At 39.2% G+C, this 25,971-nt stretch overlaps 1 protein-coding gene across 1 annotated transcript in view; it reads right to left on the minus strand.

The window, feature by feature from the left end:
• Positions 1-6,475: 6,475 nt before the first annotated feature.
• The window catches only part of hif1an (hypoxia inducible factor 1 subunit alpha inhibitor), a 39,416-nt gene continuing 19,920 nt past the window's right edge, over positions 6,476-25,971 (minus strand). Inside the window, exons 3-8 of the mRNA XM_072282515.1 lie at positions 19,813-19,961; positions 18,178-18,323; positions 17,162-17,268; positions 14,527-14,590; positions 14,029-14,139; positions 6,476-11,600 (exon numbers count right to left, since the gene is read on the minus strand). Of these exons, the coding sequence (XP_072138616.1) occupies positions 11,544-11,600; positions 14,029-14,139; positions 14,527-14,590; positions 17,162-17,268; positions 18,178-18,323; positions 19,813-19,961 (634 nt within the window). The 3' untranslated portion in view covers positions 6,476-11,543. The remainder of the gene's footprint in view (positions 11,601-14,028; positions 14,140-14,526; positions 14,591-17,161; positions 17,269-18,177; positions 18,324-19,812; positions 19,962-25,971) is intronic.

A 25,971-nucleotide genomic window follows, 5' to 3' on the forward strand; every position in this document is an offset into this window, starting at 1 on the left:
TAACCTCTGACAGCCCTCCACGCTATCCACAACAACCCCAACCTTTGTATCATCAGCAAATTTACTAACCCATCCCTTCACTTCTTCATCCAGGTCATTTATAAAAATCACAAAGAGTAGGGGTCCCAGACCAGATCCCTGAGGCACACCACTGGTCACTGGCCTCCATGCAGAATATGACCTGTTTACAACCACAGCCTTCTGTGGGCAAGCCAGTTCTGGATCTACAAAGCAATGTCCCCTTGGATCCCATGCCTCCTTACTTTCTCAATTAGCCTTGCATGGGGTACCTTATCAAATGCCTTGCTAAAATCCATATACACTACATCTACGGCTCTACCTTCTTTTTTTTATTTTATTTTTATTTGGATAAAGTATTTGCAAGGTATTGTACAAACTTCTTTTTACATGTATAATCTTTTCCATTTTTTATATTATCGATCTATAATTATTTATTCATTCACAAGTACACATTGAGATGATATAAAAAGTAATTAGGCACTTAAATAGATAATTATGTGCAGTTGTAGTTCCACTCTATTAGACTAAGTATTGATAATGGTTGTAAAAAAATAGTAATGATAGTGGATTAATAATAATTTCCATGTATCTCTTCTGGACAATTTCTTCCTGGTCCAAAATATTGTATGTAACCCTATGTAACTTCCATCGTAGGTGTTTATATCTTAACTCGTTCATGTTTGCTCCTACCCACAAACATACTTATCCAATCCCTATGTACTTACTTACTTCATTTTATCATTTTTTTTCCTTTCCCAAATTTTTTCCTTTACTCGTGTTAATTCCCCGTTTTCCAAAAAAAGAACAGTAAATATTTGAACCAAGGGTGCTTACGTTAACACAATTACTATGTTGATGAGGAAAGCAGTATAAACCATTAGGAGAGTCATAACCATTAGGTGGCTTATGAATTGAATCCATTTATTCCAAATTTGATAAAATTTTTCTTTTTGAATTCTCAGAGAGTAAGTCATCTTTTCCATTTTAAATATTTCCAAAATAATTTCATGCCAATCTTTTAATGTAAGTGATATTGGATTTAACCACTTTCTGGTGATTGATTTCTTACTTGCTGCTAAAAGGGCCTGCAGCAGCTTTATATCTTTCTTCTGTTCCAAAAACAAAACATGCCCCAAATAGAGAGTCTCAAAGTTCAGAGGTATCTGGGTCTTAAATACCTTAACTAATGTTCTGTGAATACCTTGGCTCTACCTTCATCAATGTGTTTAGTCACATCCTCAAAAAATTCAATCAGGCTCGTAAGGCATGACCTGCCTTTGACAAAGCTATGCTGACTATTCCTAATCATATAATGCCTCTCCAAATGTTCATAAACCTTGCATCTCAGGATCTTCTCCATCAATTTACCAACCACTGAAGTAAGACTCACTGGCCTATAATTTCCTGGGATATCCCTACTGCCATCCACAACCCTCCAATCCTCCGGAACCTCTCCTGTCCTCATCGATGATGCAAAGATCATTGCCAGAGGCTCAGCAATCTCCTCCCTCGCTTCCCACAGTAGCCTGGGGTACATCCCTTTCGGTCCCAGTGACTTATCCAACTTGATGCTTTCCAAAAGCTCCAGCACATCCTCTTTCTTAATATCTACATTCTCAAGCTTTTCAGTCCACTGCAAGTCATCCCTACAATTGCCAAGATCCTTTTCTGTAGTGAATACCGAAGCAAAGTTTTCATTAAGTACCTCCGCTATTTCCTCCGGTTCCATACACACTTTTTCATTGTCAGACTTGATTGGTCTTATTCTCTCACATCTTATCCTCTTGCTCTTCACATACTTGCAGAATGCCTTGAGGTTTTCCGTAATCCTGTCCACCAAGGCCCTTCTGGCTCTCCTAATTTCATTCTTAAGCTCCTTCTTGTTAGCCTTATAATCTTCTAGATCTCTATCATTATCTAGTTTTTTGAACCTTTTGTAAGCTCTTCTTTTCTTCTTGACTAGAGTTACAACAGCCTTTGTACACCATGGTTCCTGTACCCTACCACCCTTTCCATGTCTCATTGGAACGTACCTACACAGAACCCCACGCAAATATCCCCTGAACATTTACCACATTTCTTTGGTACGTTTCCCTGAGAACATCTGTTTCCAATTTATGCTTGCAAGTTCCTGCGTGATCGCCTCATAGTTCCCCTTACTTCAATTAAACGTTTCCCTAACTTGTCTGTTCCTATCCCTCTCCAATGCTGTAGTAAAGGAGATAGAATTGTGATCACTATCTCCAAAACGCTCTCCTACTGAGAGACCTGGCACCTGACCAGGTTCATTTCCCAATACCAGATCAAGTACAGCCTCTCCTCTTGCAAGCTTATCTACATATTGTGTTAAGAAACCTTCCTGAACACACCAAACAAACTCCACCCCATCTAAACCCCTCACTCTAGGGAGACACCAATCAATATTTAGGAAATTAAAATCTCCCATCCACAACAACCCTGTTATTATTACACCTTTCCAGAATCTGTCTCCCTATCTGCTCCTTGATGTCCCTGTTACTATTGGGTGGTTTATAAAAAACACCCAGTAGGGTTATTGACCCCTTCCTATTCCTAACTTCCACCCACAGAGACTCCATAGACAACCCCTCTACGACTTCCTCCTTTTCTGCAGCCATGACACTATCTCTGATCAACAGTGGCATGCCCCCACCTCTTTTGCCTCCCTCCCTATCCTTTCTGAAAAGCCTGGCACTTGAAGTAACCATTCCTGCCCCTGCACCATCCAAGTCTCTGTAATGACAACAACATCATAGCCCCAAGTGCTGATCCATGCTCTAAGCTCATCTGCTTTATTCATGATACTCCTCACATTAAAATAGACGCATCTCAAACCATCAGACTGAGTGTGTCCCTTGTCTATCACCTGCCTATCCTCCCTTTCGCACTGTCTCCAAACTTTCTCTATTTGTGAGCTAACCTCCCTTTCCTCCATTGCTTCAGTTCAGTGACCAGCCCCCAGCATTTCTAGTTTAAACTGTCCCCAATAGCCTTAGCCAGGATGTTGGTCCCCCTCAGATTCAAGTGCAACCCGTCCTTTTTGTACAGGTCACACCTGCCCAAAAAGAGGTCCCAATGATCCAATCCCTCAGCCATGCATTTATCCTCCACCTCATTTTATTCCTATACTCCCTGTCACGTGGCGCAGGCTGTAATCCAGAGATTACTACCTTTGAGGTCCTGCTTCTCAGCTTCTTTCCTAACTCCCTGTAGTCTTTTTCCAGGATCTCCTCCCTTTTCCTACCTATGTCGTTGGTACCAATATGTACCACGATCTCTGGCTGTTCTCCTTCCCACTTCAAGATATCGTGGACACGATCAGAAACATCCCGGACCCCGGCATCTGGGAGGCAAACTACCATCCGCGCTTCTTTCCTGCGTCCACAGAATCGCGTGTCTGACCCCCTAACTATAGAGTTCCCTATCACTGCTGCCATCCTCTTCCTTTCCCTACCCTTCTGAGCAACAGGGCCAGACTCTGTGCCAGAACTGCGACTTCTGTTGCTTCTCCCAGGTAGGCCATCCCCCGCAACAGTACTCAAGCAGGAATACTTATTGTTAAGGGGGACAGCCACTGGCGTACTCTCCAGTACTTGCTTCTTGCCCTTCCCTCTCCTGACTGTTACCCATTTCTCTGTTTCCTGTGGTCCCGGGGTGACTACCTGCCTATAGCTCCTCTCTATCACCTCCTCACTCTCCCTGACCAGACGAAGGTCATCGAGCTGCATCCCTAGTTCCCTAATGCGGTCTCTAAGGAGCTGCAGCTCGACGCACCTGGTGCAGATGTGGTCATCCGGGAGTCTCTCGAACCTCCCACATCTGACACTGAGCACAGAAAATCGGTGTCACACACATACTTAAGAGAGTTAGAATATACAATGGGTTCTAGTTACTTGGGGCAGCCGCTTATTTGGAACAGCTCTTAACAAAAATTAATCAAGAAAATCGCTGGGATTCTCTTCATTTATTTTGGACCCTATACTGCTTAATTGGGGCAGGAGACTGTTGCCAAACAGGTTCGAACTCGTGATAGTCATGTGCACTTATGTGGCTAATGGGCACAACACAGTGCTTCAATCAGTTTTTAAATAGTGTCAGTTGTGTGTGTCTGTGTTCAAAAAGCTGTGATTTTTGTCACTGATAGTTAGCAAGAAATAAGCAGCAAGACAATTCAGAACTGTTTTGTTCATTGCGGTTTCAAGCATTCTGGCATGGAGATGCTAGATATGTGTGAGAGTGAATATAAAACAATTTCACAACTATAACAAGTTAGAAACTGAAGAATTTGAAGGTATTGACAATCATCTTGAATGCTACAATGAAAATGAAGATTTGGAAGATATAATTATCGAAAGCATTGGATTAAGGCAGTCCATTATCTGCACTAGGTGTCCACACTAATTTTGTTCATTTACAGTCAAAAGAACGTGATGTAGATGAATTCCTCCATCATTAAGCATTATGATCTAATCCACAGTTTTATAGTGCTGCAGTATTGGTAGTGTTCTAATTTATTCTGAATTTCATTTAATACATAATGTTACTCAGTTTGTCTTTTTTATACCTTTTTAACTATTTCCATTAAACTTCAGCTAATTGGGGCAGCCACTTAAATGGGCCAAAATGTGACTCAATTAACCAGAAACCACAATGTGAGATAAACATGCTGCCCAAGATGGTTGGTTCCAGTTGAAGTTTTTGTTGTCACATTAATGACCCACAGTAGTGTTCCAGATGACAATAACAAATTCCACAGCTCCCATTGGAGATGAGTTAAGTTTGATCAATGTAGTGTTGTTATGATACATTGAGAGACAACATATTTATCCTTAGAGGCAGAAATTTATTTATGGCAGCTCACAAGTGTTGTTGCAAATGGAGTGTCTGTTTGTGAGATTATCACATTGTTGCAAAGCAGGAACAGTACGCAAATCTCCAGTTTAACTGGATGACACTATAAACTACAGGACAAGGAGAGAACAGCATGTTCCATTCTTAAACAAGTATTAAATTGTGTTCCTGCCATTTAGAAAAATATATAATACACATTTAATAAGCAACTAGATATCTTAAACTTGTGAGAAGATCTGGAAGAATTTGAAAAATGCTTTGGTGCTGAATCAACTTTTTGTCCCGTGTGGTGCTGGGTTTGAGGGTTCTCTTACTCTGTTCAGCTGGCTTGAATTTTGTTTTCTGAATCTCCACTGGAAATGAATCATGCACAACTTTAGAATAGAGGTTCATCCTTAGACTTAGTTCATGTTCACTCCATCCATGCAAACCCCTGAAGTTGTTTCCAACTTCAACCAAATCGCAGTTGCAAACTTCTATGGTGGTCCCCATCTCCCACTTGTGTGAGCTGAAGTTGCTAGCTGAATAAAAGACATTAGTTTTGCTTGAAACTGCTTATTAACTCAGTAGCTATGAAAGTAAAAGCTTAACGTCTAAGCAGGAAAAGACCACGTGATCCTTTGTACTCCACCATTCAAGACGATCTTGGCTGATCATTGATCTCAACACTACTTACTGCACCAACTCTACAGTCTCACTTCCCTAAATATTCAAAACTCTACTTCTTTCCTGGCTATAAGTGACTGAGGCCCTCGGGCCCACTTGGGGTGAGAATTCAAAAGATTCTTATGTCTTCCCAAAATACTGGCCCTTTATTTTGAGACTGACCTTTGATTCCAGACATCTCAACCAAGTGAAACATTGTTTCATAGAAACATAGAAAATAGGTGCAGGAGCAGGCCATTCGGCCCTTCGAGCCTGCACCGCCATTCAGTATGATCATGGCTGATCATCCAACTCAGAACCCTGTACCAGCCTTCCCCCCAATACCCCCGATCCCTTTAGCCACAAGGACCATATCTAACTCCCTCTTAAATATAGCCAATGAACTGGCCTCAACTGTTAACTGCATAGGTTTCCGAATCTACTCTGTCAGGTCATGTATGAATGGAGGGCTATGTGGGAGGAAAGGGCTAAATTGATCAGAGGTTAAAACAATTAACACAACATTATGGGCCAAAGGGCCTGTACTGTGCTGCAATTTTTTATGCTCTATGTACTCAGTATATGGGATGACACGGTAGCGCCAACGACCCGGGTTCAAATGCTGCCACTGCCTGTACATTCTCCCCATAACTGCATGGGTTTCCTCTGTATGCTCTGGTTTCCTCACATTGTCCAACGACACACTGGTCGGTAGGTAAAATGGGCGTTGTAAATTGTCCCAGGATTAAATTTGGAGATTGCTGGGTGGCGTGGCTCGAAGAGCTGGAAAGGCCTATTTCCTGCTGTACCTCAACAAATAAATAAATAATTACTTGACCTGGCTGATTTAGTTGAGTAAAGTTCAGTAGCTCTTGCTAAGGTCACCAAAGACAGGTATGATTCCCAATGTCTAGATCAACAATGACTTGATTGAAGACACGAACACAGCAACTATTGATACTGATTTTAATTATTTCATGTTTTGGACAATTTACTCGTATCAACAAAATTACAGGAAACTAACAGAATTGGAGCATTTTATGCAGGGAATTAATTTAAATATATCGGGTGCATATATTTAAAGGCAATTATATTTTCCAGGGTTGCAAGATACATAGGAAGAAAGAGGGAAGCAACAGATGTTTTAAAAAATTATCCTCCAATGAGTCTTGAAGAAGTAACTTGGCCTGCAGCATTGACTGTTCATCTATTTCCATAGATGTTGCCTGACTTGTTGAGTTCCTTCAGCATTTTGTGTGTGTTACTCTCGATTTCCAACATCTGCAGGACCTCTTGCGTTAATCACTTAAATCAGTATGATACTGAAGAGCATTCATCTTCATTGCCAAAACATACCAGTGCAGGTGTATCCAACAATTCTACAAAGAATGCTTAAAATCCCAATCCACAATCAAAGCTAAAATCACAAGGGAAGCAACTCTGAACACCGTTTGGTACATTCCTGCGAGCACTCTGAATATGTGAAGCAAAGGGGGATACAGTTGCTGAGTCATCAAGAGACTGGGGAATTAACTTCATTGATTTGTATCACACTGTACTTGAAAGTCAGAGGTTATCATACATACAAGCAATTACACGTCAGAAACATTTTTTTTGCAAAATTCTTCTGTGTTCTCACTTTGACACCAAATCCTTATAATGTCTTGTTAAAATCACAATCGGAAAGTGTTAAGGTCAAACCGCTGAAGCTCCACATCCATCACTAGTGGAGTGCATGAAACTGGGGACTGTTAAACACCACTTACTCTTATAAAATTTCACTTTGAAAAGTGAATTATCCTCAGCTCTGTCACCATCAAGCCTATTGTGCAAAACAGGTAGAAACTGTTTTTTTGCACATTCTCCTGACTGGTGCAGTCATTCCCTTCTTTAAGGCTCTCAGTATAAGGCAACACCACTGCTAATCTGCAACAGCTAGGCTGCACAAGCATATGTTGAGATAAAATGGCAAGTTTCAATTCGCCTTATTCTAGTGGGGGGAAAAATTCATTTCATTCTTCAAAAGGATGTCAAATGTCAGAAATATAAATCAACAGAATAGCTGTAATAGGAGCTTTTGTCATGTAGAAATCTGTCCTAGAGACTTGTGTGAAATGGCAATTTAGCATTAGCTGTGCGCTGTATTCTGCTCCAAAAATTTAGTTCATTGGAACCAAATTTCAGAATCAGTGTCCAACAATCAACTGCTATCATATTACACCATGACAGAAGGCAATTGAGTAATTCCATTCCCCATCCTTCTACTGGCATTTAGCTCTTGGGGCTAAGATAATTAAATGTTTCTCCTAAATATTTTTTTTTAATTATAACCTTTCATTTCAGTTTCCTCCACATTATTATGTTGGACACTTCAAAACACTTTCATCATTTTAAAGAACTCTGCAAGTTCCCACCTGTCTTTTAGAGAAGACACCCAAACTGTTAAGACTCTCCTGACCTTTTAGCTCTGGGCTTTCTGATATTATTCTTGCAGATCTAATACATGACCAGGTGAAATCTCAAACTAGTTACCCAACTCCACTCGCTGACATCCAGCAGACGCTGTGCTTGTATCAGGATATAATGAGTGACACTGAGCAAACCAAACATTTAACTAAAATCAAAGAATCAATAGCTTCAGTCTTATGCGCTTCTTACATCCTGTACACACTGATCATTAGAACCAGATAATGTTTCATGTAGTTTTCAACCACAGATAAAAATTGCAGAAATTTTGAATGAAACCCAAGCTATACAAAGTTGCTCATTTAGCTACTGATTGCTTAGGGACTATTCAAGGACAGGTGACTGATTCTCCGACTGAAGAGGTGACCTGTTTAACATGCTATGTTTAACATGCTTCAAGTGAGAGCCAAGCTTTCCAAGCAATTGGACAATAGTTATAAACTATTTGGGCTATCTGACAAAGACACCCTTACAGCCAAAGAGAAGTCACAGAATCCAGTCCTGCTCTGTATTGAGCTTGCAGACTTGTGTGCAAAATTACTGCTCTAGCCATCCTCTGCTATCAGAGTAACAAAAAAAAAACAGAAGTAAACTTGCTAGGTAATGCTATTAATTTTTCCCATGAAGGCAACGCCGTTGAATCAGCTCTGGCCGAGGAACAGCAATGGGGAGAAAGGTGTGCAGATAGGGCACTGTCAAGTATAATTTTATTTTAACCAGCATATTTATTTGCTCTTTTTTAATCTTTTAAAGGGGCCAGTTTCAATTACAGTGCAGTTAACTCACTTGTTCCATAAAGTGGCGATTTCCCTACTCAAGCCCCACAATGAGTCTTAAGAGAAATCACCAAACCATGGGCTAAGATTCTCAGTCAGGTATATCCAGGAACTGTCCTTATCACACATCCAATGCTTTTTCTTTGTACTTCCACTTGTTATCTCAGATTTATAATATTGGCAGTTGTCAAGACTCCTTGGTGACTAGTGGTGTTCCACAGGGTTTGATGTTGGGACTGCTTCCTTTCGCGTTAATCTGTTAAAGGTTTGGATGATAGAATTGACGGCTCTGTGTCCAAGTTTGCAGACGATATAAAGGTGCAGGGCAGGTAACATGGAGGAAGTCGGGAGTCTGGAGAAGGACTTAGATAGATTAGCAGAATGGGCAAAAAAGTGGCAGGTAGAATATCGTGCAGGGAAATGTATGGTAGAAGAAATATAAGCATAGCCTATTTTCTAAACAGAGAGCAAATTCAGAAATCAGAGGTGCAAAGGGATTTGGGAGTGTTCACAGGATTCCCTAAAGGTTAACTTGCAGGTTGTGTCGCTGGCACAGAAGGTAAGTGCAATGTTAGTATTCATTTTGAGAGGACTAGAAGATAAAAGCAAGGATGTAATGCTGAGGCATCAAGCCATTGGTCAGACTGAATGGAGTACTGAGAGCAGTTTTGGGCCCCTTATCCAGAAGAAGGATGTGCTGGCATTGGAGAGGGTCAAGAGGATGTTTATGAGAATGATTCCAGGAATGAAAGGGTTAACACATGCAGCATGTTTAATAGCTCTGAGCTTCTACTCACTGAAGAATGGGGGGTGGAGCAGAATTTCATTGAAACCTATCAAATATTAAAAGAGCTACATAAAGTGGACATAGAGGGATGTTTCCGAAAGTGGGAGAGTCAAAGATCAGAGCTCACAGCCTGAGAATAGAAGGACATCTCTTTAGAACACAGATGAGGAGAAATTTCTTTAGCCAGAGAGGAGTGAATCTGTGGAACTAATGGCCAGAGATGGCTGTGGAAGCCAAGTTATTGGGTATATTTAAAGCAGACATTGATAAGTTCCTGATTAATAAGGCTGTCAAAGATTAAGGGATGAAGGCAGAAGAATTGCGTTGACAGAGATAATAAATCAGCCATGATGGAATGGTAAAGCAGACTCGATTGGCCGAATGGCCTAATTTTGCTCCTATGTCTTATGGATTAGCTTAAGAGGTGTAAAGACATGAAAACTAATTGGGTTACCACATCAGAATAAAACAAAGGATATTTTGGGGTGTCCAAAAAGCAGTTGCTCATCGACTTTGTTTCCAATTTTTGTTTGTTATTAGTTCAGACACAGCACTTATGGAGGTTTGCTTTTAGTTCATTATAGTTCAACTGGAAAGTAAAATGGATTTCCCAAGGTTTTAATCAGTTTACAGCCAGTTCACTTCTCAATATGAAACAGCCATAGTGGTGCAAAATAAATTAGCTAAAATAAAGAGAGAAAACACTGGAAACACTTCGCAGGTCACACAGTACTTGTAAAGAGAGAAGTTAATTATTTCAGGTTGATAACTTTCCAGCAGAAGTGGAAAAAGATCAAAATGTTACATTGCAAGCAGATATAGAGGTTCTAGAGGAAAGACATGCAAGTTCTGTTATATCGTTGAAGAGAATTCATAGGGATATTAAAACTATAGGAGTCATCAGCAAAGGTGCTGTATGTTTGTTATTATTGGTTTTAATATCATGTAGAAAATCAATGTTTGAAATGGAAGACATTCATATAAGCTATGTCTAGGGTGGAGGATATAATGCAGGACAGGCAGAGGGAGTGCAAACCCAAAGAGAGGAAGGTGAAGACAGTGAGACAGTTGGGTAATGAGAGAAAAGCATATAAAACGGAGGTAGGGGATAAGAGATAGATGGATAAAGGCAAATGGACTGGAGTGCTCCAAAAGTTAAATTATATAAGTGCAAACAAAATTACCCAAAATGATCTTATCCATTGTATAGTCTCTCAGACTAATAGCAATGGAGCTTGTTTGAGGCAACAGACAATATTAAAGATTGTGACATCACATTTACCATTTCATGGCCTGATGCTTTGCCCCACATTTTAGGAGAGGCAGTGTTGTACATAAAACACTGACCTTGTCCCATGACAAACATTAAGAATTTTTTTTTGATATTGTTTCACCAAGTGACAACAGTACTTTATAATTATAGAGTACTTAATGTTATCACGTTATTAATTCAAATCAAGCATTTTAAGGCCTGACCATGTTACTGAATTCTTCACAATCACAAGGTATGAAATCCAGACCAGTGATTTAAAAAAATCCAAATATAGAGGCCTACAGTGATAAACCTCATATTTAAATGCCGTGTACTAACAGCACCTAGTCCATTCTTACTACTCCAGCAGCAAGAGCACAAGATCTTCATTGTTTAAAGAAAATAAACTTAAATCCTTTATAAATGGGTGGAAAGTGGTCTACATACACATTCAGTGTTAAACATTTCAGGGGAAATGTGCCAATTAACTGACAATAGAGTTCCATTTTCAGAGGCTTCAGTCCAACGGGCACATGGATGGCAGATACAAAAATTCACCTCAATGATTGATGGCGGCCTATTTTTAATAGGAAAAGAGTTTCTGCATTTCTTTAAGTGCAGGCACACAATGCTCACGGTATGGTATGCTTAGTCTTTCTCTGGCGCCATTTACTTGAGGAAAGCATCGGTGAACAGTCCGCAGAAAGAGTTGATTTTTTTTAAAACGTTATGAGTAAGGTTGATCATATCGGCCTTTAATCATCATTCTTAATAATGGCCCGACCTAGTCAGGAAGGAAACAAATAATGAGCTTCAGTATATTGCCCAGGCAATTAGGAACTGATGTATTATCCAAAACTGATAATGTGACATGAAAGCACAAGCACACCCATGCAATCTCTTATAATTTCTGCATTCCATGTTGATTACTGATCTGTTTTCTGATCCTTAATACAGGTCACTGTTTCGAAGGAATTGTTTTGCTGTGCAATTTGTTTCTCTATTACTGCTGTTCACTTGTACAAATGTCACTTATAACTCTGGTCAGAGTCAAAGATTCTTGGTTCAAGTCCCACTTCAGGACCTAACAGCAAACAAGTTAGCACTTTAGCTGACTGCTCAGAGTGCTGCACTTTCACAGGTGGGATCTTTAGGCTGCAATTTTAAATCAAGGCTCCGTTTGTTTGTTATTATTGTTTCCCAGAAATTGTCACTTTCTGCATGAATCTCAGGTAAATACAACTCTTAGTTTTTTCAAGCAACACATACAAAATGCTGCAGGAACTCAGCAGGCCAAGCAGCATCTATGGAAAAAAGTACTTGACGTTTCGGGCCAAGACCCTTCGGCAGGACTACCCAAAACATCGACTATACTATTTTCCATAGATGCTGACTGGCCTGCTGAGTTCCTCTAGCATTTTGTGTGTTGCTTGGATTTCCAGCATCTGCAGATTTTCTCTTGTTTTACCGCCTAGCTGAGAGATAAAGTTACCGTAGTTGTTTTTGTACTTCAAAAAACTTTAGTAAATTGTGCATGACATAACTGAAGTTGTAGATCACAAGAATGGGCAAACCAGAAAGGAACAACTGGGCAGCATTAGGGCAGTAACTTGAAAGCCTATCACAGAAGGAAGTAGAGAAAAATACAATACACAACATTAGACTTTTTAAAAGGATATTAGTCTGGTCAGAAATTAGTGGATTCAAATCCTATTCCAATATTTGAGGAGGCAGTCTGACAGTCTTAGTACAAAGATTAAGAATGCCACATTTTGAAGATATCAGACTGGAACATGTGCCTCCTCCTTCGTGTGGATGTAGAAGAAACCACGGCTCTAACAAGCTTTTCTGGTGTTGACATCAGCAGTCATCTTTCAAAGACTACTGGCAATTACCTTTTCAGCAGCTCATGAGATCCAATATTCAAACTGACAGTGCAGCTTAAGGTAGTTGCAATGTCTTTAAGATGTAGGTAAAAGGTCACATAAAGCACAATCTCTTTAGGTTAAAGGACCTGGAAAGAATTTAGAAGCAGTGGATCTCCAGCAATAACCAGATGCAGCCGTGATTAATTAGACAGATGATATAGTTTTATTTGGTTTATTTTCCTAAAGCATGCATGTTGATATTTAAAAGTAGGAATCAGAAATACTGTTGAAACCAGATTGTTTGCATTACTGTCAGGTAATAAATATGAAGCATTTTATAAATTAATACAGAGAAAGCAAGATCTTTAACTGTAGGCAACTCTACATGGTGAAAACTGCAAATGCGATGTACTGTGGCAAATAGGCTGAGAACAGATTCATTCATAAGTGATAAAAGCACATAATCGAGGGGCCAGATGAATCTGATTTCTATTAAATCAGATGTGAAGAATTATTTACTAAAAATCAGCGGCACAAGGAAATATGATATTGTTGCTATCTCAGAAATATTGTTTAAAGATGGGCAGGATTGGCAACTCAGCGTTCCAGGGTCTATAATCTCCGGGACCTGACTGCGGGGTATAAGGTAGGGCAGAAGAAGGGCTGTTGAAGAAGTAGTGGCATTGTAATGTAAATTAAGAAATCCATCACTACAGTAACATGGGAGAATATCCTAGAAGAGTCTGCAATTGAGGCTGTATGAATGAAGTTCAGAAACAAAAAAGGGACAATCACTTTGCCAAAGTATACTACTGGCCTTTTGTGAGTCAGCAGATGAAGGAGCAAATATGTAGAAAAATCAGAGGTGTGAATAACACTATGGGATTTCAAATTCCGCAAACTTAAACGGGTAACTTTACTGTGATACGATTAGAGGGATGGAACTTTTAAAGTGTCCAGGAGAACTTTATGAAACAAAAGGGAAGGCTCAATACCCGAAACAGGACCTGACAATAGTGGACTGGGAGCATGGACGAAGTGTCTACATCAGTCATTCAAAAGCATAACAATGAACATGGAGGGTCAAAGAGTTCTAATAAAGGTGAAATGTAAATGGAGCAAATTCAAGGAATCCTGGATGCCGAGGAATACCGAAGTAAAGGGGATTAGGTTCCTGATGGTCACTCTGAACTTGGTGAGAAGGGTCCGTTTCTGTGCTGTATAACTCTGAAATGGGTTTGCTCGGGTTTAAAGTGCACTTTATGTGAACTGTTAACATGTTAAAATTAATATAGAGCTAATAAAAATATACATAGAAAAACTGAAATTTATATTCTGCTTTACCTCCTGTGGCTCTCCCAGAGCTTCTCCCAACATTTTCTCAATATTCCTCATAATTGCAACCTTCTGATGGGATTTCAATGGATATTCAATTCTCTTTGGAGTTGGTGCACCCTTAGATAAACAGATACATTCAGCAACATTTGCACATGTACATTTGAAAATCTATCTAATACACCTGCAAAGCATCTCAAGCCCCCTAAGGTTCAAACATTATACTCTGACAGCATTTACATGGATTACACAGATATAAGAATTTTGCATCCCCTGCCTGAAGCATAGACTTCTCAGTAATTTATTAAGTGATGAAAAAACTGTTCTATGTAGATAACAATTTTAAAATGGATGAAATGACTGCTGAAAATTGTTTAACTATAGGAAAAAGGAGGCTTTATTTGTACTCTTCTAAAATGTATTAATAATGTATTTAACAAATTAATAATGCTTGTTTGTATAAATAGCTAAATGTAATAAAGTTGGTCGGTCTCCTTCGACGCTTACCTTGTACCAGAAGTTGACAGTAATAGTGATTCCTCCATTCAGTAATGACTCAATATGATGCCACCTGAAATAAAATTTAAATAATCACTATGCAGCAAACACTATTATTGTCTATCAGCTAATCTGCTAATGTACTTCTTTTCAATACTTATTTAGGTCCCTGTTGAATGCTACAGTTGAATCTGCCTTCGTGATTTCCTTTGTGGTGCATTCCAGGCGCAAACCACCTGTAGATTTTCTTGTGTCGCTTCTGATCTTTTGCCAGTTGCCTACATTCAAAGCCATCTTATTCCTGAGTCTTCTGCAGAAGAAAACAATTTATCTCTTTCTGCTCTGTCTCTACCATACATAATTGCAAACTTCACTAATAAACTCAGAATTATGTGATTAAGATGGAGTAGGTGGGATTGTTCTCTATTCTAAGGAGAACAACTCCACTTTCTCCGGCCTGTTCACTTAACTATCCTTCACCCCTGGAATCTTTTGGTAAGCAACTTCATATTCATGCTAAAGCCTTTAGATCTTTTACAGAGTGTGGTAGTCAATATTAATTATCAAATTAAAAGTTCTAGTTATTACTAAATTTCATCAAGATCACTGTTCTTGAACTCTCCGTAACTATTTATAAGGCCCAGAATCCTGTGTCTATTTTAAATCCTTTCTCCAATCTATCCCACCATTTTCAATGAACAAAGTGCATCTTCCCAAAATCATACAGCACAGAAACAGACTCTTCAGCCCAAACTGCCTATGCTGGCCAAGATGTCCATCTAAGCTAATTCCATTTGCCCAGATTTGACCCATACGTGTCTAAACCTTTCCTATCCATGTACCTGTCCACATGTCACTTAAATGTTGCTATTGTACTTGCCTCAACTACTTCCTAAATATTTCACAGACAGGGTGGTACATATATGGAAAGAGCACAGTCGACGTTTCGGGCCAAGACCCTTCATCTGAAAGGTTTCGGCCCAAAATGTCGACTGTACTCTTTTCCATAGATGCTACCCGACCTGCTGAGTTCCTCCAGCATTTTGTCTGTTGCTTGGATCTCCAGCATCTGCAGATTTTGTCTTGTTTGCCATTCCTCAGCCCACTTTCCCAGCTCATCGAGATCCCAGTCATTAACTGTCTACAATTCTAGCTATTTTAATGTGATCTGCAAACACATGTTGTACATTTGCATCCAAATCATTGATCTAGATAACAAACAATGAATGCCGAGTACTGACCGCTGGGGAGCACCACAAGTCACAGCCTCCAGTCTGAAAAACAAACTTCCACCACCACAATTTGCTTCCTATACTTGTCTATAGTTTCCAGTCCTTGCTTTGCAGCCATTCCTAAATAAAGACACAGCATTAGCCACCCTCCAGTCTTCTAGCACGTCACCTAGCACTAACACTAACATATCTATCTCAATCAGGCCTCCCACAATTTCTTCTCACTTCCTACATTGATCTCAGACGTATCTGTTTAGACCCCACAGATTTAAATATTGTCATACATTTTCAGATAACTAGCACCTCCTTGACTGTAATGTGACATCCAAAAGATAAGCTGCATTAATTTTCCTTGAGTTTCCTAGTTATCAGGTCTTTCTCCACAGTAAAATCAGAAGAGAAATATCAATGGACCTTGTCAATTTCCTCTGGCTCCATACATAAATATTCACTTTGGTCTTTGGGGGACACTATTCTCACCTGAGTTACTCTTACCCATAAAACCCCTTTGGATTCTCCTCAATGCCAAAAGCATCTCATGTTCCCCTTTTGTTTCTCTGATTTTTTTAAAGTACACTCTGCATTCTCTACACTGCTCTAAGGACTTAGTGCCCATGCTGTCTCCTTTTTCAGTTCTTGTCCCCCCCTTTTACAGTTGTGTACTCTGGTTATATTTCTCTCATTTTTCCTCCCAAAATGTAATGGCTTTTTCTTCGTCATCATTAAATTCTCACATATTACACTCTCACAAATCCATCTATTTATTCCACCAACTTGTCTACACCCCTTGAAGTGTTGCTGTGTAATTTTCCCTATGTATAAATCCCAGCCAGCAACACAGCCAAGGCAAAGTCCAAATTCCCTGACTGACTTCAAAAGCCTGCCTTCATCAATATCAGAAGGCCGGTGATGGGAGATTCACTGCCTGTATTACCCAGTGACGGTCACCCTTCACAATCCAGGTTTGCCAAAATTTTGAGAGAAACCACACTTCTAATAAGAAGAGTAATTTGGATGGAATACATATAATTCCTATCACTCCTGAATATCTCCTAGTCCAAGGCAAAATGGTCAAAACACCTGCACAGGACCAACAGGGCATATCTTGAGAGCCTAAAGAAATGGGTACACATTACCATGGTATGAATGTCACATATAAAAGTTTTAATGTGTAATTAATTCATGATGCGTTTTAGCTCATATTGTTCCAATCAGCAGTTGTAGCATTACCAGTGTTCAAACCAGCATTTTGTCCCAGTTATTTTTCATCTTAAATTGATGGATACTTAAGAGATAAGAAAAATACTAATTACAAACCACATTTACTTGTGAAAATCTTGGTGAAAATTAAAATACAGTTTTGGTCCAAATGTTCCTGCACTGGTTTGTACCCGATGTTATTTTTGACTTACCAGTACATGGGAATGTACAAAACATCTCCAGGCCCAACAACTGTTTCATATCCTACTACATTTCTAAAATTAGGAAATCTTTCATAATCTGGATTTTCAAAATCCACCTAGATAAAAGAAAAACATTTTAATCATCAATAAAATTACATTACCCTAAAACTACCACCGTCTATATAGATAAAATTACCTGTCATTCTGACAGGAAAGGAACATTTCTGAGTTCATTACTTCAGATTCATCCAAGCAAAACCATTTTCTTTATGTTTCTGCTATGTGTCAAGTCAGGAAATGACATGATTATCTTACAATAATTATTCCTGTCCACGTCTTACTTGTCTATTTCTTTTATTTGTTTCTCACTTTCATTTTCTGTTTCTTCTTTATGCTTATATTTCCTCCAGTTCTCAGAGCAGTCAGTTCTACTGCCTCAGTTTTTGAGAGTTTTTCTAATCTTCTGATACCCTGTTTTCTGCAGGATAGCAGTCTGTGCAATTTCGGTTCTGTTACTAACAATATGCCTTACGATGAACTCAACAATTAGCACTGCTTCCACTGACCAAAGAAAGGTAAACTCTGCTAAACTCTGATCCAAAGTTTAAATGCTTTAGTATTTCTCTATCCATACTTAGTATGTCACTATCAGTCCATAAAGAGGAGAGATGCATCCAAGCTAAGCTTTCTGGCTCAATGCTGCAAACGGAAAACAGAGTGAAGATCCAGAGAGACAACAATATTAGATCCCCTTGGCATCTCTCAAACTGTAATAAGCAAAGCTGCATATGATCAGTGTTGACTACAGCCTGAGATAAGGTCACCTTTCATCTCAAATGCATCTAATGAAAGATCAAGTTGAAAACAAACCCCTTTCAAAGTATAAATTATTTATAGATACCATAAAACAGGGCAAGATATTAAAATGTTTTTCCTAAAAGCTTTTTTCTGGAAAATTAATACTGGCTCAATGGGTCACCTCCAGGTAAATAGTGCAAATTCAGTGTGATTAAAGGACTCCATACCTGGCTCTGTCTGTCGCAAGGATGATGAACTGGGTATGGATATAGACAATCAAACTGATCAGGTGGGAAGAGAATACAACGTTTAAAACCCTTAATTTGTGCAAAGAAATTCTGTTGCTCATCATAGTGTGCTGGTGTAACATTTCCTGGAACAAGAGAAGAAAACAAACCATGCTATCGGAATTTAAACAGGTATCAAAAATGGCAACAGAAATCAGCAGAACATTTAAAGCTCATTCCTTTTAATTCAAAGTTGGCTATTTTCTTTTCACTAAGGATTTGAATTACTGAAAGAAAACGAGCAGTCAGAGGCAAATTTACCTGTTTTAATTCAAAGAACATCTTTTGGACTATCACAGCTTCCTTAGGTGATGTCAATAACTCAGAAAATAACTAAGGAGTTCCCTTTCTTTCACATGATTAAACCAGTTTAAACTTATCAATCCAAATAGACCTTTCAGTTATCTTATGGTGGTATTCAATGGATCCCACTACTCCCTTAGTAACATATAATTAAACCTCATTCTACCTCGATGTATATGAAGATATATTCACCCTGTATTCTGCACCCACGGTACCAAGGTTTATATATCAAAGATACAGCACAATCAGGTCTCTTCAGTTCTTGAACAACCCGTATAACCCTATTTACTAACTCAGTATAGCAACACCATGACCACTATGCACTAAACTGACTTTCAGCGGCCAAAATCTGTTAGGTTACGGATCTGGTATTACAAACTGGGATTAGATTGAATAGTTTTTGCTCCATTGGTAGACATAACGGTCTGGCCTCCAGTGCTATAAATTTTCCAGGAATCTAACTTCCTGATATCACACGCACATTTACTTTTTACTTGTTTATGTCCCCTTACCCCAACTCTCACACTTTATTTTTCAGGACCTCCTTTCCACTTTATATTAAACTAAATAAAAGGTAACTCCTGCTTATTCCTCTGGAGTCTGGGAAGCCAAAATGTTCTCATCTTTCCTGTTACAGTCCACTGCCAAGCTTGTAGCACTTCTCTCAACAGTGCTTAAATATCTCCTTTGTGTCTCTGTGAGTATGAATAACAGCAGGAAGGTCTAGTTGGACCAGATCAGTGGACAGTTTCCAGACATATTTCTGTTTCTGCTCCTTTGTTGTGGCCATCGGACAAATAAAGAAGCCATTTAGCTCACATTTCTGCCAAATGCCCAAATGAATTATTCATCTAATTACATGTAGTAACACAAAACTTTTATTCACTAAATATTTAAAAGCAATCATGGATTCTTTCACTTTTTAAAAAAGGAAATTCTATATTTTAACATTCTTCCACAAATTCTCCCAATCTCACCATTCATCCTTGGCTGATGATGGCTTTGAATAAAGTCATCAATCACTATTGATTGGAATGAATAGATTCCCACAATCAATACCACTTTCAGATTTTGGATTTACATTTTACTCAACTTTAGTCATGGTGGAAATTTCACACAACACTATGATTAAAAAATGATACTTATTAGTCACCGTATGTAATTAACAGAATGTAGCTTAGCCAATTGAAATTTTATTGTAAGCACTAAGAATCTTGTATGCAAAACAGCAAAAGGCACAACTTCCAAACAAAAGGATGATTGACCTCTGACCTTCCATTCCTACAAGAAGTAAATTGGATGTGAGCTGCCCCCAGTTCCGTTTTGTCTGTTGCTTGTTAATCCAATTCCAATTAAAACCCAGGAAATCCAAGACAATCTTCTTCCCTACAGTGTCATTCAATGTTTGTTGTAAATAATACCTGCAATAAAAAAAGATTATACATTTTAATCCTGATTCTAATGCAAGATAATCAGAGGAAAATTATACAAGGGGACAAATACATCAAATAGTAGCTATCTGGTGATGACCACTCTCTTACAGTAGATAGCAATCTATCATCCTCACTCCCACCCAAGCATGAATATATAATTTATCTACCTTTGTGTGTCTCTCTCCATAGATACAGCCTGACCTGTTCACAATCAGAATTATTATCACTATCTTATATGATGTGAAAATTGTTGTTCTGCAGCAGCAGTTCAATGCAAAGACATAAAATAACTAGCAATTACAAAACAAGTAAACAGTAAAAAAAAAGTAGTGTTTTGGGGTACATGGACTGCTCAGAAATCTGAAGGTGGAGGGGAAGAAACTGTCCCTAAATCATTGAGTGTGCATCTTGAGGCTCATGTACATCCTCCCAGACAGTAGTAATGAGAAGAGGACAGGTTCTCGATGGTGAGGGTCCTTAATGATGGATGCCACCTTCTTAAGGCAGTGCATTTTAAAGGTGTCCTCAATGGTGGGGAGGCTTGTAACTGTGACGGAGCTGGAGTCTACAATACTCTGCAGCCTCTTGCGATTCTGTGCATTGGACTAGTCAGAATACTCTCCACCTTATATATATTCCTTCCGGCACCGTGTGTGCCGCACCTTTCCGTTTCCTTAGCATCTGTCTGTTTTTTTTTTACAAGACCGAGTTGCCAGGTCAATAGAAAACATGCAAGGAACTGGCTGGATTTGAACTCGGGACCATTTGCCTCGAAGTCTGGTGCTGATGCCACTGCACCACTAGCTAGCTACTCTCCACCATACGTCTAAGGAAATTTACAAGAGTCTTTGATGACATACAAAATCTCTTCCATTAGTTCCTTCTGATTTTTTAATGAAATTACTACTGAATTTATTATTGAAGGTATTTTATGGTCTCTAGTTTTGATCCTATGTGGAAATATTTTTACACCTACTCTACTAACATCCTTCATAAATCTAAAGACTTGTAAATGTTAATCTTCATTATTTCCTTATTTTCAAACACTACTTGAAACTTCCATTTTGATTGAGTTTACATAAGCTGATAGTAAATTTTATTTGATTATGCTCCCATAAAGTCTTCGGATGTGTTACACAACAAAATAAGTAGGTAATCTGGCTTCTCAAGCCCTCCATGTGAACACAGCTATATTAAATACATTATATACATGCAAGTAGTTAGTGTAAGGTAAGGAAGGATTGAAAAATGCCATGTAAATTTATGGAGGACTTCAGTTTATGTCTAATCTGATCAAGCTCCTGTAGAGGAAAAGCCAAGGAACAGAATCACAGAAAAAAATTACAATTAAAAAAAGGCATTTATATTTTTACCAAAATTAATCTGAACAATATCTAAGAAAGGAATATATTTAAGCAGAACTGTCAAGAGGTGTAAAGTTTTCAGAAGGTCCAGGAAATGCAGTCAAACTGACAGCTGTGCATGGGATAACAATTTGGAAAACTGCTACATTCAGTGTTGAACATGAATGTATCACATCCCCACGTTGTCCAGCAGATTCTGCAATTTAATCACCAATTCATATACACTCCGGGGCCACTTTATTAGGTATGCCTGCTCATTAATGCAAATATCTAATCAGCCAATCATGTGGCAGCAGCTCACTGCATAAAAGCTTGCAGACATGATCAAGAGGTCCAGTTGTTATTTAGACCAAACAACAGAATGTGAAGTAGTGGATTGTGGAATGATTGTTGGTACGGTCTGTAGAGTTTACAGAGAATGGGGCAAGAAACATGGAGTGAGTGGCAGTTCTGTGGGTGAAAATGTCTTGTTAATGAGAGAGGTCAAAGGAGAATATCCAGACTGATACAAGCTGACAGCAAGGCAGCAGTGGTGTTCAGAAGAGCATCTCTGGATGCACAACATGTTGAACCTTGATGTGGATGGGCTACAGCAGCAGAAGACCACAACGGCTTCCACTCCTGTACTTAATAACATGATCACTGAGTGTATATATGCAAGTTCTTATTCTGGGAGACAAGAGACTGCAGGTGTTGGAATCTGGAACAACAATCAGCAGGAGAAACTCAGCAGGCTGAGTAACATCTATGGGGTGGGGGGAAGGAAATGTAGGCATTTCAGATCAAAACCTTTTATAGGCATTATAAAGAACAAGGGGGGGATGCAGTGACACAGGAGCCAAAGGTGATGGGTGAACTAATACACTGGGAGAAGAATGACAGACAGATCAGCCAGTAAGTGGTGGAGATGGGAGATGGACAGTTGATGATAGATGGAGGCTGCACCCATCTGCCTTTCACCTCTCCTCTAATGGTTCCCACTATCACCTTCTCTGTAGCTAAAAAGGTTCAGAAAATTGCTGCTGATGCCACTGGAATTTCTGTCCTTGGGTCCTTCAGCATGCTAGGATGCTGACGGAATGGTTTAAACACAATTTCAGCTAGCCTTAATTTTCTGCCCCTTTTTCCAGCAGCAGCACCAACTTCAGTGTTAAAGATGAGCACAAAGTATTAATTTAGTACTTCAGTCACACCCTCTACCCCAACTGGTGGATCTACTTCTTGCTCTCTAAACAGTCCCATTTCTCCTGTTTATTATTTACATTAGGTGATTTTTGGATTCCCTTTTACACCTATTGCCAGTCTTTTCTCATTCTCCTTCTTTTGCCATCATTTTATTTGTCAATTCTTCTTAGAATTTTTTTATGATCAGCTGGTTCCGTCTTTGCTTTATTTTTCTCTTTCTGTTAGGACATCAATTTCCCCCTTGCCCCCACCCATTAGAATTTACTTGAACCACTCTTCTCTTTAAAGGCCACCAATGTTCAATTAAAGGGTTTGGTCAATCTTTGAATCACTTTACAAAAAGATGATAAGATTATTAAGTCTGAACAATTAATTCTGTTTCCTGGACTGGATTGCAATACACTGAAATTGGCTCTGCCCCAACTGACTATTTCAAGTTAAAACTGTCCACATCCTTTTTGACGACTATGCTAGATCTTAAGAGAATATAATTATTGTTCCATAAATGTTCTCCCACTGATCTTTATGATCTCTGACATTTCCCAGAATCAAGTCCAGAAATATTTCCTTCCTCATTGAGCAAGAAATGTGTTCGTTGAGGAAGTTTATGGAGCACACAAAATTCTTCCCTTTCTGCCCCTTATGAAATTATGACCCTTATATCCGGTAAATCAAAACACTGCAGATGATGCAAACTTGAAGTAGCAAAAACTCAGTAGGTCAGGCAGCATCTGTGGAGATAGAAGGAGAGAACATTCCAGACTATGACATCAGGAGAGGAAACATTAGGAAACAATTAAAAACTCTGGATTCTTTTACTTTGCTGAAAAGGGAACAGATGAAAAGAGAAATCAGAATGTCTGCTAGGATGAAGATCAAGAGAAAAATGAATGACACAGATTGTTTTAACTGCAAAGGGATAAAGCAGTTAGTTAAAAACTGCTAATGTGTTTTGGACAGGATGTAAATTGAGAACAGAAGAGAAGCAAAATTAAACATGCTGTAACTGTGAGAAGCAGGACCCAAGAGCTTCTGGAAATCTTAAATATCAGAGATTACTGCAATGGATTTCCAGCTTCAGCAGCTTTATGAGTCCTGAGAAGTAGGTCCTCCCTAGGTTACAATGCCTGACTTATGTACATACAAATGGGTGTTTGGGGGCCAGAGGTATGCATCTCTGGCTGCTGTAGGGCTGTTGGTTTCTTCTGCCACGTGGGGAAAATTGTATTTGAATATTCAAGTTAAACACCCTACTTTAATTACACATTGTCTTTAGTTGGCCCATGTTTATATATTTAAATATTTTGCTGGTGGCCACAATTCTGATTTGCAAACTGTTCTCATTAACGCATGTTCTCGCAGCCTCAGCGAGATCTCTATGTCTGCTTTTATTTCTTCACATTCTGATATGTAGTGTCTTCCCAGCAGTCTCATTTATTTCAGATTTTCAGCAACAGCTTTGATCTGTATCTCAGACCCAGTATGATTCTGTTTTACTTCTCTCTACTATTCTCTCTCCATTTTTCACCTCCTCCAAATGGACTAGTTGCCACCAACTTTTATGACCCCTTCTCGATGAAAGCTGTCTTGGTAACAGGAGACAGAGAGTGATGTTGGAAAGATTTTGTGAACGAAGGCCTGCGACTAGTGAAAATACTATAGGGACTGGTGTGGAGTCCATGTTGTTTGTTAAATGCATTAACAATTTGGACACAAATTTAGGAGTTATGAAGGGTTTGCAAGGGACATGAAAATTAATGGCATTATTGGTAGTGAGGAAGGCAGACAGGTTACAGAATAATGATTAGCTGATAAGGGAAAATTAATAGCAGATGAAATTTAATCCCATCAAGGGTGAGGTGATATATTTTGTGAGGTCTAATAAGGTAGGACACACACCATGGAAGTTAGGGCCCTAATTATTAAAGAACAGCATGATCTTGGGCCACAAATGCATATATTCCTAATGATGGCAGCATAGGCAGGTAATGTAATTAAGAAGGTATACCGGGTCTTGGCATTCGTTATCCAGGGCCCAGAAAAGAAGAACATGGTGGTCATGTTAAAGCTTTGGTTAGGCCACAGCTGTAGGTTGTATGCAATTCTTCTCACTACTCTCTAATTATGCACCATTTTCTATACTTAAAAGTGCTAGCCACCGGGAATACTCCTGAGATCACCACCTTCTTTAACTCTTTCTTACTTTTTAAAGCCTGCCTGCAGGACCTAGTCCCTTTTTACCATCTACATTGTCCTACCACAACTTCTGGATCAATTCCTTTCATCCACAAACAACAGGAATTCTGCAGATGCTGGAAATTCAAGCAACACACATCAAAGTTGCTGGTGAATGCAGCAGGCCAGGCAGCATCTCTAGGAAGAGGTACAGTCGACGTTTCAGGCTGAGACCCTTCATCAGGACTAACTGAAGGAAGAGTTGGTAAGAGATTTGAAAGTGGGAGGGGGAGGAGGAGATCCAAAATGATAGAAGAAGACAGGAGGGGGAGGGATGGAGCCAAGAGCTGGACAGGTGATTGGCAAAAGGGATATGAGAGGATCATGGGACAGGAGGCCCGGGGAGAAAGACAAGTGGGGGGGGGGGAACCCAGAGGATGGGCAAGGCGTATAGTCAAAGGGATAGAGGGAGAAAAAGGAGAGTGAGAGAAAGAATGTATGTATAAAAATAAATAATGGATGGGGTACGAGGGGGAGGTGGGGCATTAGCGGAAGTTAGAGAAGTCAATGTTCATGCCATCAGGTTGGAGGCTACCCTCCTATCATTTTGGATCTCCCCCTCCCCCTCCCACTTTCAAATCTCTTACTCACTCTTCCTTCAGTTAGTCCTGACGAAGGGTCTCGGCCTGAAACGTCAACTGTACCTCTTCCTAGAGATGCTACCTGGCCTGCTGCGTTCACCAGCAACTTTGATGTGTGTTCCTTTCATCCACAGACTGCTCTGCACCATCCTGGCAAAGCTCGTTAACCCTAACAGGGAGGCAACCCGCTTTGTAGAACTACTTTTGACAACTGCAGGAACACTTGGCTGCCTGTCATCTATGAAATTCTCCTAAATGTATTTCTTTTGTTTAAATTTTTTATTTATTTTTATTTGGATAAGGAATTCACAAGTATCATGAACTTTTTTCACATGTATAACCTTTTCCTTTTTTTTAATATATGTATAAATCTATAATTATTTATACATTCCTAAGTACACATCGAGATGATATAAAAAGTAATTAGGCACTTAAATAGATAATTAAGTGCAGTTGTAATTCTACTCTATTAGGCTAAGTAATGATATTAGTTGTTAAGAAAAATAGTAATAATAGTGGATTAATAATAATTTCCATACATCTCTTCTGGACCATTTCTTTCTGGTCCAAAATATTGTATGAAAGCCTATGTAACTACCATTGTAGGTGTTTATATCTTAACTCATTCATGTT

Source organism: Mobula birostris, chromosome 18, assembly GCF_030028105.1.
Source record: "Mobula birostris isolate sMobBir1 chromosome 18, sMobBir1.hap1, whole genome shotgun sequence".
NCBI lineage: Eukaryota > Metazoa > Chordata > Chondrichthyes > Myliobatiformes > Myliobatidae > Mobula > Mobula birostris.